An 18,626-nucleotide genomic window follows, 5' to 3' on the forward strand; every position below is an offset into this window, starting at 1 on the left:
AAGAAGTCAGTAAATAAATAACGCGAAACAGGCAGAAAAAAAATGTTATCAACATGGTGCAAATAAATAATCATAGTCATTGTTCATTTCAGGGTTTACAGACTGCTGAGTGCTTATGATCCTCAGCACCCGTGCTTCATATAATAGGCACACATGACCACAGAGCCAAAAAAGTCGAAATTCTCAGTTTTGCGCTTTATTGTTTCAGATATCCATGCTAATCATGCACAATGTCTACAGTAATTACATAAGCTAGGTGACTGACACTGGTTTCATGTATAGCAATGAGCAAGCGTGAATACTTCTTTGATGTGGCTTTGTGTATTATTAGTTCATAACCATTTTCCAGTCCTCCAGCTGTTTGAATATGCAAAATATATATAGATGTGTATATCAAACCATAACTCAGATATATGATTTATATTTCAATGTGGCTACTTTGCATAAGACTGTTATATGGCCACTGATTTGGGTTGTTTGACAACAAAAACTAAATGTCACTTCTTAACTGCACTGAATGTCGACATTACTGTCTGCACCATGGCAGACATGATGCATTTCAAACCAAGTTTCAAGTATTACAGGTCACAGACACACAACTATCCCAGTGATCAAGTTAAGATAAACACAAAATAAGCACTGAAGTAAAGCAGCTGCTCAGTCCCAGATAAGGCATCTCTACTGAAAATACATTTTAACGCAATACAGAAAGTGAATGTCACTGAATTGTTGAAGAAGTGTTCATGATCTCAGATGTAAGGGGGGGGGGTCAGCAGTAAACAGTATCTTTAAAGCTACAGGCCAGATCATTTGCAAGTCGCTCAGCAAACATTCCTGTCCCTGCGCCCTTCAGTCCTATACTTCAGTATCCAGACATAGAGGGAAATTTCTGTTTCACAGATAAGTTAGCCCTGGGTCCGACATAGCAAGGCACTCCTACAGATATCTTTTTAAATAACAAGAAGTTTAAGGCTGCCTTGCTTTCTTGATTTCTGTATATATTTGTAGAAGACTGGTTCTGCTCTGCAACATACTGGTACTTTCTTTGCATTGATGACATGACTTGTTTTTAGTTTGCTGCAACATTCAAATTTACTTGGAATTTTTTAGGGTCATTTCCCTCCTCATTTGCATGCAGTTAGAAAGATTTGAAAAGGGAATAAAGGGAAAATATCAAGATTATGGTTTGCTGGGAGAGAAAGTAAATAATACATAGTTGGAGTAGTCTGCCTGGATTTTAGTTTGTTACGTAAATCCAATATCAATACACACACCAGTAACATTGCCAGTTAGCATTCAAAATAAATCTGTCATGAACATTAAATAGTCTTGCCTTCCCAGCAACACTTTGAATATCATTTAAAGGCTTAGGAGGGTGTTTGGAAAGGCTACAGTCATCAGTGCTCTGAGCAGGCTTTAATACAACATGAAAATGAACTGGGAGCCAGTAAGGAGTCTGTGCAGGGCAAGCTCTTCCCCAGCTAATGTAATTAAGTAATAGTATGTTTTTGAAATTTTTCTAGTATTCAAATCCCTGATATTTTTTTCTCCATCGGGTCACACATCTACTGACTGTCTGTCATATGTGGATACTTGTCCTCAAAACAAGAACTGCAGATTCACAAAAGCTGTAACACAGTCATTTGCTATGTTATTACTAAATAGGAGATGTTTTGTTTATATTGAAGGTCATATTGTACATTTTTAGGTCAATCTCTATGGCTCTATTCCCATTACTTTAATGACACAAGAGCACATAGTCAAAATGTGACATCCTGTGAGCGTATGTGTGCCTGTGTGTGAGAGAGAGACGGAGAGGACAGAGACAAGGCAAGCAAGAGAGGAAGAGAAAGGAATTAATCGGCTACTTGATGCTTAGTTTATTCGAGGACGGAGGTGCCATCCCAGTGAGCTTTGAGTCTGAGACGGGACTGACGACACCCTCAATGAGGTTCTTGTTGCAGTCACCGATGCTGCTTTCAGAGGACAGTTTAGCATAGGTGACGCTCCCTGTCAGGTCCATCAGCTCTTCGAGGGCCCGGGTGTTACTCATGCCGCTGCTCTGGATTTCATTGACAGGTGAGAACTCTGGGATCGAAATGAGTTCTTCCTTTGAGGCCGGGCTGAAATATGACAATATGAGAAATCATATATATTACATATTCACACAGTCCACACTCCCCCCCCCTCACATTTTAGTAAAAAAGTGTTACCTAATGACTCACCTGACCTCCATCGACTGCACCTCATCGCAAGACCCTGTGTGCTTCACATCGAGTGGCTCCAGCTTGATGACTGGTGGTGACAGGTTTCCCATTGGAAGGGGTTTCACAGGAGGTCTACCAACCCCAAGCTGGGACCCTCCTTTATCCTTTCCCCCAGCTTTGTCAGCTGCTGGCACATCCACGCTCTGCTCTTTGCTTGCTTCAGCTGTTGGAGCACTCCTCTTCAAGGCACTTCCTCCACCCTTTCCTCCATTATTCATCATAACGCCCTCTCCCCTCAGCTTTGTGGGTTCTTTCATGATTTGGTCTGTGACATTAACACTTGCTCCGTGCTGCTGGTTTACATTCATTTCCATCTCTCCTCCCTCTTGCTGGAGTACACAGGCTTTGGCTACTTTAAGGTGGCTGCTAGTCTCTTCCCTGGTTTGTCTTGTCTCAGATTTCTTGTCAGGAACACTGTGCGTCATGAGATGAGTGTTGTTTTTTACTTGCTTCTGATTGTCCATCTTTGCTGCTGCTGCTGTGTCTGTCTTCCCGAGAGCAGTGTCCTTTATTTTGACCTGAACCATGACCTGCTCTTTAACCTGAAAGTCAACCTTTTTGGTTGCCAGCTCTTTAACCTGAGCATTGCTTTGAATAGTCTTTATATTACCTGTGAAGAATTAAAAGATTTATTTTTTACAGTGGACTTTCCTTTGTGTCGACTGTCCAGTTCAACACTAACATTTAATTTAAGTTTTAGCAGAAGATATCACAGATGTCATTACCGACAGCATCGGCTTAGCAGGTAAAAAAACAAAAGGACAGCTCAAATAAAGCATAAGCTCAGACTGTGCAGAGCAGCCCACTGGAGACAGAGCTGAATAAATCTTCCAAGGGCATTTTCAAGAGCGGCTAATTTTACAGTCAGCTCCCTTGGCACTTCACTGAAAGGTGCCCTTTCAGCACCAGGAAGGAAGTCCTTGTCTCCTCATCCGCCACCAAACGTTGCAGAAACACCATGAAAGATTTTAAATGCATAGAAATGTGGCTTCATCAGCTGAGGGTCACACTCATTCTTCTGAATAATCAAAGCCAAAGCACCAGAACAAGCCAAATCATAAAAATGTAGATGCTGTGGCACATGCTCAAAATTAGCTACTGCAAATTCATTCAAGCTAAATCAGTGGTTCTCAAAGTGGGGTCCGGGGGAATATCCATAGCCATCGGGGTGACATTCAGGGTGCAACAAACCCTCCTCACTGCTGCATAGCTTGGTTGAGTTGGCTGACATACTGAGTTTGGTTTTCTTGAGAGCTGAAACGGGATGGCCAGTATGCACTATGTCTCGTCAGATGTAAATGAAGTCAGACAGGAAGACAATTTTGTATTTGGAGCCTAGTAGCATTAAGGGTATGCTGAAAATATACAACTGTTTTGCACCTAAACCAACTGAAATGCGTTGGTGTTTAATACCATGACACAGGCGTGGAAACACACAGTTGCAATGACACTCTGAATGGGACTGTTAGAAGCTTGTGGCTTATTGGTGCTGGGACTACGAGGGGGCCCTTAGAAAATGTGCTCCCTTGTAAGGAGCAGCTGCCCTGGCACCCAAAAGTTTGAGAACCCTTGAATTAAATCATAAACCTTGCATGCCCTGATTGCTTCTTTACAGCAGAGCACAGTAAGCAGGACCAGCAAGCAAAACCTAGCGGATCAGCAGGGGGGACTGAATAACACACTAACCTGGTGGCGAGACGCGCTTTGTCTCCACCTGTTCCTCCGTCTGATTCAGCGCAGAACAGAGACGATCAAGTAAACATTTAAGGCAATCAGGACACACAACCAAAGTATCACCAATGATAGAATTTAATAAAGATAACAACATGAGAAAGTTGTAATAAATTAAAGTCAAAAGAAAAAAATATCAAACAGTCAGCGGGTGCTTAAAGGCAGCAGGTCTACTGTATGAGGACAGAAGCTGTCTCTTACAGTACCTTCGACTCAGCTTCACCCTTCCTAGTTCTCTTCATAATCTCCTCAATTCTCTGGAAAAGAATATCAATATTCAATCACTTTGGGAACTTTCCAGATATTCAAACAGATATTTCAAGAGAAGAAATGCAATCTGAATACAGCAGTTGATTTGTCTGTGTCTAAAATAACCTTTTTTCTTTGTTGCCGCTCCTCTTCCTCTTGCTGTGTCTGCAATTCTCTGTCTTGCCGCTGACGCTCCACATCCTCTTGAGCCAGGACTTTGGCTTTTTCTCTCTGTTGAGAGCAAGACGATCCATACATAGCCAAAGACTGCAATGATTTATACAGTAATCCAACATTTTTAAAGACAAGAAATCTACAAAAATCTAAATGCAGAATAATTAGCAATAATAACAGACCAGCACTTTATAAAGACCAATGACCTCTCTGTCCAGCTCAGCCTGTAGCTCCTTCTCCTGCTGTTCCTTCTTACGTTTCTCTTCTTCTTGTTTCAAATGAGCGTCTGCCTCACGCCTTCCTCTCTCCTTCACTTGCTGATTCACTGGCTCCTGCCGTTGCTGCTCCAGTGCAAGTTGCTTCCGTTCCTCTGGTAACCTGATCCACATGCATATGAATTTGTCATCAACATGTTTTACGTGTATACAGGACCTTATTTAAGGTCATTCCAGATCAATAAACTCACCTTCCTTCTTCTTCTTGCTGCTCCCGTTTTTTCTCCTCCAGTTCTTTCTGAGCCCGAGCCTGGCGCCTACGCTCAGCCAGCAACTTGCTAGCCTCCTCTGCATTTGATGTGCCAGCAGCCACCTTCCCTGTGCATGGTGCTGCTTCTATCACATAAACAAAGATGGAGTGAGACTCTTCCATATGTACTAAAACTGAATGTAAAGGGGAAAAAAAGGAACTTATAGAATCCACCTTTTTTCTTGTCTCCATCCTGAAAATTGCTCTGTGTCATCTTCTCTAAGGGATCTCCTTTGGAAGTCAGCTGGTTCCCTCTTTCAGGCGACTGACATTTTTCAATAGTGTCTCCTTTGAGGTACTTATCGGAGGATTTGGTTTTAGCGATTTCAGTACTGGCCATATTCTTCTGAGCTGGTGGAGATGAAATTAAGCTGTTGATGTCAGCGCTCTTTTTCACTGCAGTCTCAGCTTTGGTGTGCTCGCCCTTTTTTCCCACCTTGTCATTTTCTGCTTTTCTATTATCACTCGGGTTGGGGCGCTGTCTTGTCGGAGAGTAATGGTACTGATGTGCATTGCTAGGAGACTGGGCGCGAATCCTAGGTGTTAGCCTGCACACAGAAGGAGATGTCCAGCTTAAGAATATAGTTTTATAACAAACTGAACAAAGTACTGCTCATGCTCAGAGATACATTTGCCCACCTTTTACCAGCAGTTTAGCTTACTTGGAAGGGGTGGGAGGGGAAGCCAAATGTTTGGTGAAACTGGCAGGAGATTCAGATCTTCTCACAGGGGACCCACAACCTGGGGATGCAGTTCTTCTCTCTCTGCGCAGCCGCTCTTTCTGTAAGAAGTGTTGGCTTCATTTAAATCATAGCCTGTATCCACTAATGTCTCGTTCTTAAAGATGTTGTGTCAAGGTCTAACCTTTGGGGTGTTGGGAGTGGACTGAGAGCCTCCCTGAAGTCCAGCTCTGTTGTGATCTACACGGTTCACCGAGGTGTGGAAAGGTGACCTGTGAGGGCTGCAGGGTGCTGCATGATGACAGAAATGAATCTTGGTGAATGATACTCACTGATAGAGAGATAAAGATACAGCTGTAGGAGTAGGAGTACTGGACAGCGGGTGCTGCATACAACTAAAGCCTACACACTTATTTTTACAACAAAAATAAGCTACACAGTATCAGAGCTGGAGGCATTCATTTTTTTTTAAAACACTGCATTTCCTCTCTCTGATTAAAAGGAAGGCAGCGAGCTTTCAGCTTAGGATAAGCAAAGTCTAATGTAGAAAACATTTCACTGCATCTGCATTTTTGTGATTCAGCCATCAGTCAGACATAATAAGGTATTAACACTTTCATTTTAGCAATTAACCCATGCACTACAGTGCACTACAGTGCAGCATGATGCAACCACACACGCGGCAGTACAGTGGCTGTGAAAAACAGTGCAGAAACCCACTCCCAACATTTGGTTTGTGACTGCAAATGAAAACAGACACAGATTTTTGTGCAAACTCAAATTACAAAAGCAAAGGCCCTAAACACTGACCACCTTGCAACACCCACGTCATATTTTTTTGCCATCTTTGCACCTTGTCATCAAGCTGAGCGGTCTCTAAGGAGTGCAGTCATCTCAGTGTGGCTGTATCTGTGTCTATTTTTGTGCACATATTTTTATTCTAGGTCACTTACGATTAATATCTGAAACCATCTGCTCCAGGGACCCAAAGGCAGCACCACTTGCTCTTACTCTGAAAACCTAATTTCAGGTTATCACAATAAAAAACCCCAACCCATCTACAAACTCTGAAAACACCCTCCAGCATTTCAGATCCAGGATCCAGAGTTTAACTACAGAATTTAAATACTAATCCAGAAATTGTTTTCTGGATTACAGGAATGTCCCTGCCACAGTGAAACACAGCAAAAATCTCATATAGGAATGCTTAATTAGGCTTGATGATAATGAATTAATGGAGGAAACAAGTTTAAACTAACAAGATTCAGTCTGTAAAAAAGCTGACACTGTGCACTTTTATTTCCCTCTTTCTCCTGCATGGTGGTCTACTCGCAGATGTGCTGCGGAGTTCGCAAAGAAAAGCAAACTGAAATATTTCTGCGTGCTTTTATGTGAAAATTACGTTACATCAGATTAAGACAAGTATTTTAGGATAAATGTTTAGAAATATGACAGCAAGACCTCTTTTTCTGATAACATCTTTGTCTTGATTTCAATCCCTGAAGGCATAGTACTGTGTTCACAGTGCTGTGCCTCTTTGCTGTCTTTGCAAATAACTCAAATGTAAAAACCACTGCAAAAACATACACAACGAGGCCTGCAAAACATACAAAAGCAAAGAAGCTATAAAACTGAGCAACAGAGTAACTTAACAGGCGTGCGTTACAGAAAGAAAAATTTGCTGGACACACAACACACCGTAACTCTTGGATGAACAGGTGGGATAATGGATTTGGGAGGCAAGGGGGGCTAAACTTTACCAGATTCGCTGACAGCAGGAATGGGGGAGGCAATGCCATGGGAAAAGGCGGAGGCAGCAGAGAGAGGGAGTGGGGCATTCTCACAGTCACCTATAGGCAGCGGGCGGAGCAGAGCAAACAGAGCATTTATGAACAGTTTATCTGAGCAATTCCTCATCCAGTTGTAGAGACCAGCAGGGATGCTGTGAAACCATGTAACAGAAACATTTTTTTTCCTTTAATTTAAAGCTGCTATTTGTAGTTTTTGCATATTTTTGAGTGTATAAACATGGAGTTAGTGTATCAACTACTTTTATTCATTTGTAGACGTTTGAACTGACAGTTCTCTCCAAAATGAAACTGACATATTTTTATTCTGGCCCATAGTGCTATTATCCATTGTCTTCCCTTGTGTAGTGTCAAAAAACACACACATAAAAGCGAGGTGTGTCTTTCCAGAAATCATGTTCCTGATACTCAATAGAAATCCACAAACTTTGTTGCATGCAGTTTATTTTCTGTCTATCAACCCACACCTGCCTACTGTATAGAAGGGTGTGTGTATCTACCTATGACAACAGACTTGCGTCAGTGTGACAGGATGTAAACATTAGCCCCCGCCCTCCCCTCAGCTGAGCTCTAATATCAGCTATACTGTATGCATGCTTCTTTTGGTTGGCAGGTGTAGTTTAGCAGAAAGAAAATAGTTCCTACATGAAACAAGGTTTGGATTTTTTCCTGGAAAGAGACAAAGTTGCATAAGAATGAGGATGGGGGGACATTTGTCACTACCGAGCAGAGGAACTGTCCTTCAAAAAGATGCTGATTAGCGATACACCCGTGCTGTGTAATTCCACCATGTCTTTGCAGAAAAACAGGAAAACATCTCTGTTCATGCGCATTTCAGAAGCCAGGCTGTCAGCCATGATCAACCCTCTTTAACACACACATAGTGTTTGTCTGTGTTATGTTATCTAACAGAAATACAGCAAAATGTAGCTGCAGTGTCTTTTCAGTATTCTGCTATTTCAGACCATCCCACAATATGCTTCCATGCTTCTTTGTTCTCAGGAAAAAAAAACCCAGACTATTCTTACCTGCTCCTTGATGGTAGCCTCTGCTGCAACGTTTTGTCCTCTGCTCCAGCTGAAGGCTGCGCTCCAGAGAGCGTTTCATCAGGGCCTCGAGACGCTCCTGAATGCAGCACAGCAGAGGTGACTTTTACACAAACACTACAACTTCACCATACTCACTGATCACAAACACACAACACAATAAAATGCTGACCCGCTCCTCCTCGAGCTGCTGCCTCCTTTTTTCCTCCACTGCAGCTCTGCGGAGATCCTCTTTCTGCCTCTGCTCCTCCAGCCGCCTCCAGCGTTCCTCCACTGTGCGTTCATACTGCAGCCGAGCTCTGCGCTCCTTCTCCCTGATTAGCTGTTCCCGGGCCGCTGAGAGAGACAGAGTGTCTTTTTGCTCTTTGCTTGTTCATGCATCACACATACCATGACTTTCCTTCTCTTTAGTAAATTGGTTTGGTTCAATTTAATTTGGTTAAGTTAAGTTTGTGTCTCTATCCACGCCCAAGATGAAATCATGAAGTGAGAAAACCCTGTCATCATGAGGTCACCACTGGCGCTGCGGGATTATCTGCGAGTAGGAGACCTACTTTTGCGGACTTTCCTATCTTAAACTCTCTAAAGTGACACAGCACATCGTATCAAAAACCCAGTGAACTCAAAGTGCATCCTCTAGCCCTTCTATAACCAATTAGACTGCAGAAGAAGGGGGGGGGGGGGAACGACTGACTGAAACTGGAAAGGAACAAAAAGCCAGAGGCCAACAGAAAACAAAACAAAAACCAGGACATCACCTACCCAGGCTTCTCTCCCTCTCCTCTCGCCGCTCCTTGGCTAAACGCATCCTGTCGTCTGTCCTCAAGTAACCCTCCAGAACTGAAAGAGGAAAGATATTAGAGAGCAAAAACAGGGCAGTGGCAATAAAAGAAAAAAATAAAACAAAAACAAAAGTTGAAACTTACTTGGTTTACCTCCATGGCTGCTGCTGACATTAGCAGGTAGGTGGGAAGGGGAAGCGTGCCCATTCATGTGTAGCTTCTTCTCTGTGTTAGATGGGGCTGGTTGGAGGGATGGAGGGAAAGGACACTCAGCTTTGCATAAAGTGGGGTGACATCAGTGCACTGCTACTTTCTCATCAGCAGAGGGAAACATTCATTCAGCTTGATTAGGGGCTTCTGTGTGGCAAAATGCTCAGTCAAGAAGTGCCAAAACAAGCAAGACAGGGGAGGAAACTATCCTCCATGTGGGAGTCAGTCCACATATGCTGACTGTCGCTTTTTGTTATTGTTGTTGAGCGTTCACAAGCCGCTCCTCCATTCACCGATAACAGCAAGGCCCTCAAGCACGCTGCCCTAATATTTGCAGGCCTGCAGTCTATAAGCAATTGTGCAAAATTCCAAATGATTGGAGAGTAAGTGAATTTAATCCAGATTAAACAGATTAATGGAAGGAAAAGTGTGATTTATGTGACAGAAGCCAGAGAGGATTACTCACTGTTTTTTCCAGTCCGGGCTGGAGAGCTGTGACTGTTTGTTGGAGATTTCTTGTCAGGAAGTAGAGTGATGGATGGCGGTGCCATCTTTTCACCTAAAGCACAAAACAAAGTAACACTTGGTGTGTTCATCTAAACGATACGGTCATTTTACTACATCAGTGTCACAAAATCACTGTGTGAACGGAAAAGCTTGCCTGTGTACTTATATTGGTAAATACAACGGTCCATTAAAGTATGTTTATGGAACAATGATGTCATATTTGTGACAATTTCTGCTGCTCTCTTGGCCAGATTTATCTTGAAAAACATATTTTTTATTCTCACTGACACTTTCCACCCAGATAAATAACGGAAATGTAACAGTCACTTTGCCGAAAACTGATTGGAGCTTCTAACATGTGACAGTAATATTCGTTTTCGTTCAAAGTAACTTCATGAGACATATGTTTGGCATATTTTTCACACATTATAGGCCAAAAAGTCATTTATAACACTTTAAATTCCCGCAGTCTATTTTTGCACAACACTGGTGCATGGCAAAGTAAACCACAGTCACATGATGTGTTCTCATTTTAAGTCTTTTCCCTTAAAAAATAGAGTGACACCGATAAATTAGAGTAATAAGTCAGAATATAAACCCTTTTGGATTTTAAGCTTTAGAACAAACACATTTTCTAAAAGTTCAAGAGTCAAAACAAACACATTAATGATCAAATATTACACTGTGAGATGACTATTGTCCTGAAATGAATCCTGAAATAAGTCAGTAGCACATCATCAGTGTAAAGCCCAGCCATGAAAATTTTTAATTCCACAGATTCACTCAATCGATCTGTGCGTCGCTGGCTGAACTGTCCTCACACAGCCAGTCGCTTCACTTCATCAAGTGAATTACTTCCTTTCCAGTCAGGGCTTTTATTGCCTGCTGAAATCTGGCAGACAACACAGACTCCTTTTTCAGCATGATCTGACTGATCAGACACGAGAGCTAAACGTTAATGCTCAGCTGACTTCATTAAACATATTCCTGTGCTCACTCATCGATTTGTAACATTTCCATGATGACATGAGCTCTTTTATTGGTCACAGGTAAGTCTACCTCTGAGTAAGGTGGTTGCAATTATTGACTGTAGCTTTTACGGCTTTGAGGGTAATAAAGACCAGGCTGTCTCTGTTTTATAGAGGAGCCTGTCAGATTACTCTTAAACATTAAAAATAAATTTGTATCTATCTATCTATATGTATATTTATATATGTGTGTGTGTGTGTGTGTGTGTGTGTGGAAGCTGAAGAGCTCATGGAGATGAAGTTGCTTTAAAAGCATTTAGAGGTGTAAATATTCAGTCCTTTCATCTTTCTCCTGTATGAAGCAGTGAACTACAGTGACACGGGCAAATCTTTCGTCATGATAGTTAATTTGATTATTGTGCAGCAGGGATATTTCTCCTCTTTCACGGTGTGCAGGGTGGAAGCTAAACAAAGTGAAAGCTTATTATTCAGCTTATTGCTATTTTTATTGCACAAAGTCTGAACAGAAATGACTTCTTGTAACATCACCCACAGGCCTCTCTTGTACCTCCACCCATTTGGACCTTTTTGAGCGTCGTCACAGCAAACAAAACAAAAATAATTTTAATAATAATAAAGAGCAACATGGGCTCAGCATGGGACCCCGTATCAAAGCCCTAGCATTGATATCTACCCCCACACAGCTCACACAACGACAGAAACACACAAAGAAACAACGCATTTCTCTTGTTCGCATTTACTCCGGATTAGTGATTTAGCTTTTTTTCAATGAAAGTGAGGTCGGGCATGCACTTTACAGACATTACCGCCATTCCCACAGTGGCTACTAAGTGAGAGAGAGAGAGAAAAAGACGCTGGAGCTGGATCATCACCGCACAGCGTCAGGCAAATAAAGCAGCAGCGCTAATATGAGTTGCGTCATGCATGAGTCTGCTTTAAATCCACGACGAGGAGCGTAAACAAACCCCACATACATCAGGCTTACCTGTGACTGCGCCGGATGAGGCGACTGTTTTCGCCATGGTAGCTATTACAGTCAGAACAGCCTACACCCAAATGTCATCCAAAGCGGGCTACAGTGATGCAGCACGGCGATCCGTTTCCCTCCAGCAGCACTGATAATCGCAGCCACGGCGAACCAACACGAACACACAGCATTCAGCGAGGTGCACTGAAGGTCGCTATGCGGCTGTGGTGAAACGTGGATGGAGGAGAGAGAGAGAGATGCTGCTGGGAATGAAGCGGCAATGATAAAGCGTATACAAACCCCGTGTGCTCGCCAAACCACAGAGTGCGTCTGCACGGCGTGAGCGCGCACTCATACACGGGCCGTCACACATTACCGGCAGATGGAGATTTCCACTCTGTGCAAACAGCAGGCGGGCCCAGAGTGAGCACACTTTGACGCAGCGACAGATTGCGGGGACACTATGTATAAGCAATGTGTTGTTGTTGTTGTTGTTGTTAATTGTAATAGCCTCGTTTCAGCAAAGATAATTTATATTAAGCTAAAACTGCGTGTCACACAACTCAAGAAAAGGCTCGTTATTGTGACAGTGATGTTCATACAGAAGTTTGTTTTGTACGAAAGACATGCAGGACACAATATCATCAATCTGATAAATACAGTGGCCGAAAACAGGTGGGTATGCAGTAGAGGTGGGAATGACCAGACACACAATAGGTCACTCATGCTACAACATTAATTTATATTATTTTTCAGCATTATGCAATATGCTGAGCATTGCAATTTATCAACTTCCTTTAGTTAAATTCTATAAACACCTGTTTAATCCCATAACAAAACTATCTCACTTGTGTTGTTTTTGTTGCAAAATTACACTGTCAAGTGCACCATCGCTAAAACCTGCCATAAATGTTGTCATAAGACAGAGCCAGTCTGCTACCAGTCTGAGACTGAATGTGGTGAAGTTGGCAATTCCATGCAATCTGTTTCTGATAATACAGCAATGAACTGTGTCAAACAGTTAAAAATCACACATCTGTCTCTGTCTGGATACAGAAATTCACATTTATCTATTACAGTTCTTCTCAGCACCCTTCCTGCTCTATTGGAATAGAACAGCCAGTTGAGTCGGATCTCCTCACTTGGTGCTCACTGACAGGTTCATTCAGACTGATGGCAACATTTTGGCAATCTGTCTGCATTTGTAAATCTGATAGATAGTATTTGCAAACCTTTGACAACTCTCTGGAGTGACTGCAGAGAGGTCCCCCATATCAGGAAGATTGTTGTCATGTCAAAAGTGGCCATGAGGGCATAACATCTCCAAGTTCTGGGAAACCATTTAGTCACCACAAGTTGCAACCAGTCAAAAAATGTGAAAAAAATCTATACAATCGCCATGCATTCACCAGTTCTTTTGTAGATGCAACAAAGTTGTTGTCCTAGTGATTAAACTGTTAACTTCCTCTGAATCAAGAGGTAGCTTTTTCACACTAAGTGTTGAATGGCTTATCTCTGGAAAGTGGAGCATCAGATGAGTTCTTTTGTTCAATAAAGGGCTATTCCTTTCTTTTCTATTCAGTCTGCTATTTTCTTTCAGTCATTGGTTCCTATGCATTCTGTGACTGTCTGAATGGCATTCACTTGCAGTCTTCCACGCCCTTCCCTGACACGCTGCATCACTTACTACATTCCCCAGATGAAAAAGGTGACAACATCTCACATTCTCCGTGAGTTAATGAACATAAACCACAAAGCCCAAAAGGGCTCATGACTTCAGTCTGGTTCTTTGGCATGTTTACCTTTGCAGGGCAAGCTTCTTCACTCCTGACTGAGATGATGTGGCTCAATTATTGTTCCTGGCAAGACCATAAATTCCACTTAGCTAGCTTAACCTTGAGGTCAGCCTAAGATTGTTTGGCTAGGTCATCATAAATGTGACAAATGCTGATAGAAAGTCCAGCCTCACACAATAACGTCATCCAGATACACTGCAGAACTTGTTCACTGCTGATCCACCAAGTGGTTGTGAGGGTTATGAATGGTGTCAGTGCATGCATCCTTTTTAGTTGCTCTGATATCTGGTGATGTGGATCAAGAGGAAGACAACAAGGGTTGACTTCACAAGCCTTTCCTGTCCTGTGCAAAGCTGATCCAGCTCATCGATCAGGCCCCAATTCAACAGTTAGATAGTGACTTGACTGGCTCCAACCAGGCTAGATGTTTCTTTCAGCTGCGATGATGGCTTCATTGCAGCAGGAATCAACATGTTGCTTGTGGCTTCTACAAATCTGTTTTTTTGCTTGAGTGTACCCAGCATTAGAAGAAAAACACCTGTGATATGATGGAAGGGGATCTATGTATACTGAATTTTGTTTCAGGTGATTATGAGCCTAGTTTATGGGCTGCTGAGTCCAAAACACCAGAAGTGGCCACTGGAGCTACTGAGAAACCTGTGGTTGAGAAATTAAGACAAGAGATGCAGGACTTCAAATCCATCAGAGTGCACTGTTACAACTGTGGCCTCTGCAGCTAGTTGGGGGTCCGTGTAACTAAATTGCAGCAACGATGGATGGGTTGGCTCCTTTTAGTGGATGGCGGTGCAACCTTGTCTGAAATTCCCAAACAGGTTTGGTTAGCAATCACTAACAGCGTGTGACCCAGAGTTAATACAGCTTTGTGTTTTCTAGTTAGTTTTTTTTTTTATTTCATTTTTTACATGGTTGTTTCAGTTTAGTTTTTCACTTTATTTTATTAGTCTTTTATTAATACTTATTACATGGAAGGTATATATCAGAGGCAAGATTTAGGAAAATCAGTAAGTGTTATAATAAAAACCCATAACCTTTTAGTCTTATAGGCATCCATAGTTTTGATAAGCATGTCCATCAATGCCTCATCAGAAAAGTTCTAATATGTTTTTTCTTTCTTTCTTTTTCTTAAGTATCTGTAAAAGATACTTAAACTGAGATATTTTTACTCAAGGACCCCACCACTGCAACGAGAGTAATAAACATGGTGTCATTGTGTAGATAGATATATTTAAGCCCATGCAGCAATTTTCGTAATAATTTAACACACTGTACTCAATAAAACACACCCCAGCTATCAGGGCACACAGATCAACTGAGGATATCAGGGTATCAGATTTACTTCGATGGAACCTGAGTTTCTCCTTCTTCGTCTTCGTTTCCGTCTTCTTCTTCTTTGGTTCTTGATGGCAGCTGGGTGGGTGCATTACTGCCTCCTGTAGGATTTTGTAGTCATTTAATGTCACTAACCATTCAATGAGCCCTCGGATGCCCTGCCTCTTTAAGATAGCTTGATACTGTTGCCCACTTCAGTATGCTTTCTAAATGAGGTGTAACGCGGTAAAGGACCAGGGCGCCTGACTGCAGCTTGATGGTTAATGAGCTAATCAGAAGTAGCTTGGACTACAGAGCCTGAGTGTGTGAATAAAACACAGACAACAGAAATAGAGCTCAAATATACATACATATACATATATATAGAGAGAGAGCTCAAATATATATATATATATATATATATATATATATATATATATATATATATATATATATATATATATATATAAAACACCCATCTCGCCCCTGCGGGCGGTTTATCCTTCAAGCTCGGGTCCTCTACCAGAGGCCTGGGAGCTTGAGGGTCCTGCGCAGTATCTTAGCTGTTCCCAGGACTGCGCTCTTCTGGACAGAGATCTCCGATGTTGTTCCCGGGATCTGCTGGAGCCACTCGCCTAGCTTGGGAGTCACCGCACCTAGTGCTCTGATTACCACGGGGACCACCGTTACCTTCACCCTCCACATCCTCTCGAGCTCTTCTCTGAGCCCTTGGTATTTCTCCAGCTTCTCGTGTTCCTTCTTCCTGATATTATTGTCATTCGGAACCGCTACATCGATCACTACAGCCGTCTTCTTCTGTTTGTCTACCACCACTATGTCCGGTTGGTTAGCCACCACCATTTTGTCCGTCTGTATCTGGAAGTCCCACAGGATCTTAGCTCGGTCATTCTCCATCACCCTTGGGGGCATCTCCCATTTTGTCCTCGGGACTTCCAGGTTATACTCGGCACAGATGTTTCTGTACACTATGCCGGCCACTTGGTTATGGCGTTCCATGTATGCCTTGCCTGCTAGCATCTTGCACCCTGCTGTTATGTGCTGGATTGTCTCTGGGGCATCTTTACACAGCCTGCACCTGGGGTCTTGCCTGGTGTGATAGACCCCAGCCTCTATGGATCTTGTACTCAGAGCTTGTTCTTGTGCTGCCATGATTAGTGCCTCTGTGCTGTCTTTCAGTCCAGCTTTGTCCAGCCACTGGTAGGATTTCTGGATATCAGCCACCTCCTCTATCTGCCGGTGGTACATACCGTGCAGGGGCCTGTCCTTCCATGATGGTTCCTCGCCTTCCTCCTCTTTCTTGGGTTTCTGCTGCCTGAGGTATTCACTGAGCACGCTGTCAGTTGGGGCCATCTTCGTGATGTATTCGTGGATGTTTCTTGTCTCATCCTGGACTGTGGTGCTGACACTCACCAGTCCCCGGCCCCCTTCCTTCCGCTTAGCGTACAGCCTCAGGGTGCTGGACTTGGGGTGAAACCCTCCATGCATGGTCAGGAGCTTTCTTGTCTTTATGTCAGTGGCTTCTATCTCCTCCTTTGGCCAGCCTATTACCCCAGCAGGGTACCTGATCACGGGCAGGGCGTAGGTGTTGATGGCCCGGATCTTGTTCTTACCGTTCAGCTGACTCCTCAGGACTTGCCTGACCCTCTGCAGGTACTTGGTGGTTGCAGCTTTCCTAGCGGCCTCTTCATGGTTCCCATTTGCCTGCGGGATCCCCAGGTACTTGTAACTGTCCTCTATGTCTGCAATGTTGCCTTCTGGTAGTTCAATCCCCTCAGTTCTGACTACCTTCCCTCTCTTTGTTACCATCCGACTACACTTCTCCAGTCCGAACGACATTCCAATGTCATTGCTGTATAGCCTGGTAGTGTGTATCAGTGAATCGATGTCTCGTTCACTCTTGGCATACAGCTTGATGTCATCCATGTACAGGAGGTGGCTGACAACCGCTCCGTTTCGTAGTCGGTATCCGTAGCCAGTCTTGTTAATGATCTCACTGAGGGGGTTCAGGCCTATGCAGAACAGCAGTGGGGACAGAGCATCTCCTTGGTAGATCCCGCACTTGATGGTGACTTGTGCTATGGGCTTGGAGTTGGCCTCTAGTGTTGTACACCACATTCCCATTGAGTTCCTGATGAAGGCTCTTAGGGTCCTGTTGATCTTGTACAATTCTAGGCATTCCAGTATCCAGCTGTGGGGCATTGAGTCATAGGCCTTCTTGTAATCAATCCAGGCTGTGCACAGGTTGGTCAGTCTGGTCTTGCAGTCTCGGCTGACTGTTCTGTCTACCAGTAGCTGGTGTTTTGCACCTCTGGTATTCTTGCCAATCCCTTTCTGTACCCCGCTCATGTATTGACCCATGTGCCTGTTCATCTTAGCCGATATGATGCCTGACAGGAGCTTCCATGTAGTACTGAGGCAGGTTATTGGTCGGTAGTTGGATGGGACCGGTCCCTTCTTTTCTACTGACAATTTGAATCCCCATTCTGTTCCCCACCTTTCCACTTGCTTGATTCCATGATGGATTTTCTTTATTATCTGCTCAGTATTTTTGACTTCTCCATATCCATTGGTATTTAAAAATATATCATCTATGATAATAGAAAACAAGGTCGGACTTAATCCACTCCCCTGAGGAATCCCATTTCCCACTATACATTGAACTGATAGGTCAGTACCCATTTTTTAAAATTGTTCTTCCATCTAGTCCTTGGTCCAGTTAAACATCTTTCCTCCAATATTCAGCAAATGCATCTTGATTAGCAGTCCCTCTTTCCATAGCATGTCATAAGCTTTCTTAATATCAAAGAACTCTGCAGCAACTGTCTCTGGATTCACTTGAGCCTTCCTTACATCATGCTCAAGGCAAACTACTGGATCCATTCTCCAAAAAGTTGATTCTGTTCATCTGGACGTAGCGTTTTGTGGGAGAAACGTTTCGTCACTCATCCAAGTGACTTCTTCAGTCTCAGCTGACTGCAGGTTTCCTCAATCTTATAAACAGAACATTTGCATAATGACTGAAACCAGCCCACTGAAGGAACAATGGGCTGGGAGGTCAGTTCCTTAATCATAATTATGCAAATTCTCATGACCATTGATCAACAACCACTGACCAAAACCCACTGATCAAAGACCACTGATCAATGGTCATGAGTACCATTCACAGAGAGTTGGGGAATGGCTGCAATCACAGCATTGTAAGATGGCGAAAGATGTACCCTTAGGCCCCCTCCTCGATTCAGAGATGGTCTTTCCCTTTTCACGTAAATGGCCTCCTTGACTCCACGCTCAAACCAGTGTTCCTCCCTGTCCAGGATGTGTACATCCTCATCCTTGAAAGAGTGTCCACTGGCCTGTAGGTGTGAATAGACTGCAGAGTCCTGGCCTGACGAGGTAGCTCTTCTGTGTTGTGCCATCCGCTTTGCCAGAGGTTGTTTGGTTTCCCCGATGTATAAATCCTGGCAATGCTCCTGGCACTTAACAGCGTACACTATGTTACTCTGTTTGTGTCGGGGGACCCGATCCTTGGGGTGGACCAGTTTTTG

General features: G+C 43.2%; 1 protein-coding gene across 6 annotated transcripts; it reads right to left on the reverse strand.

Moving 5' to 3' along the window:
- Positions 1-174: 174 nt before the first annotated feature.
- On the reverse strand, positions 175-12,376 carry map7d2a (MAP7 domain containing 2a). Of its 6 annotated transcripts, none has more exons than XM_063486952.1 (17): positions 11,954-12,376; positions 9,939-10,031; positions 9,407-9,502; positions 9,243-9,320; positions 8,653-8,816; positions 8,463-8,559; positions 7,387-7,476; positions 5,811-5,917; positions 5,609-5,727; positions 5,121-5,494; positions 4,888-5,029; positions 4,628-4,799; positions 4,374-4,514; positions 4,205-4,255; positions 3,954-3,993; positions 2,226-2,877; positions 175-2,123 (listed from the first exon to the last, which is right to left on the reverse strand). In XM_063486952.1, exons 1-17 carry the CDS (start codon positions 11,988-11,990, stop codon positions 1,865-1,867), a joined length of 2,712 nt encoding a protein of 903 aa, XP_063343022.1. In that variant the 5' UTR covers positions 11,991-12,376; the 3' UTR covers positions 175-1,864. The 6 variants fall into 6 exon arrangements, with proteins under 6 accessions (XP_063343022.1, XP_063343023.1, XP_063343021.1 ...); XM_063486953.1 differs by having other exon boundaries at positions 4,888-5,032; positions 9,416-9,502; positions 11,954-12,374; XM_063486951.1 differs by having other exon boundaries at positions 4,888-5,032; positions 11,954-12,372.
- Between the last annotated feature and the right edge of the window lie 6,250 nt (positions 12,377-18,626).

This window comes from Pelmatolapia mariae, linkage group LG10_11 (assembly GCF_036321145.2).
Source record: "Pelmatolapia mariae isolate MD_Pm_ZW linkage group LG10_11, Pm_UMD_F_2, whole genome shotgun sequence".
Taxonomy (NCBI): domain Eukaryota; kingdom Metazoa; phylum Chordata; class Actinopteri; order Cichliformes; family Cichlidae; genus Pelmatolapia; species Pelmatolapia mariae.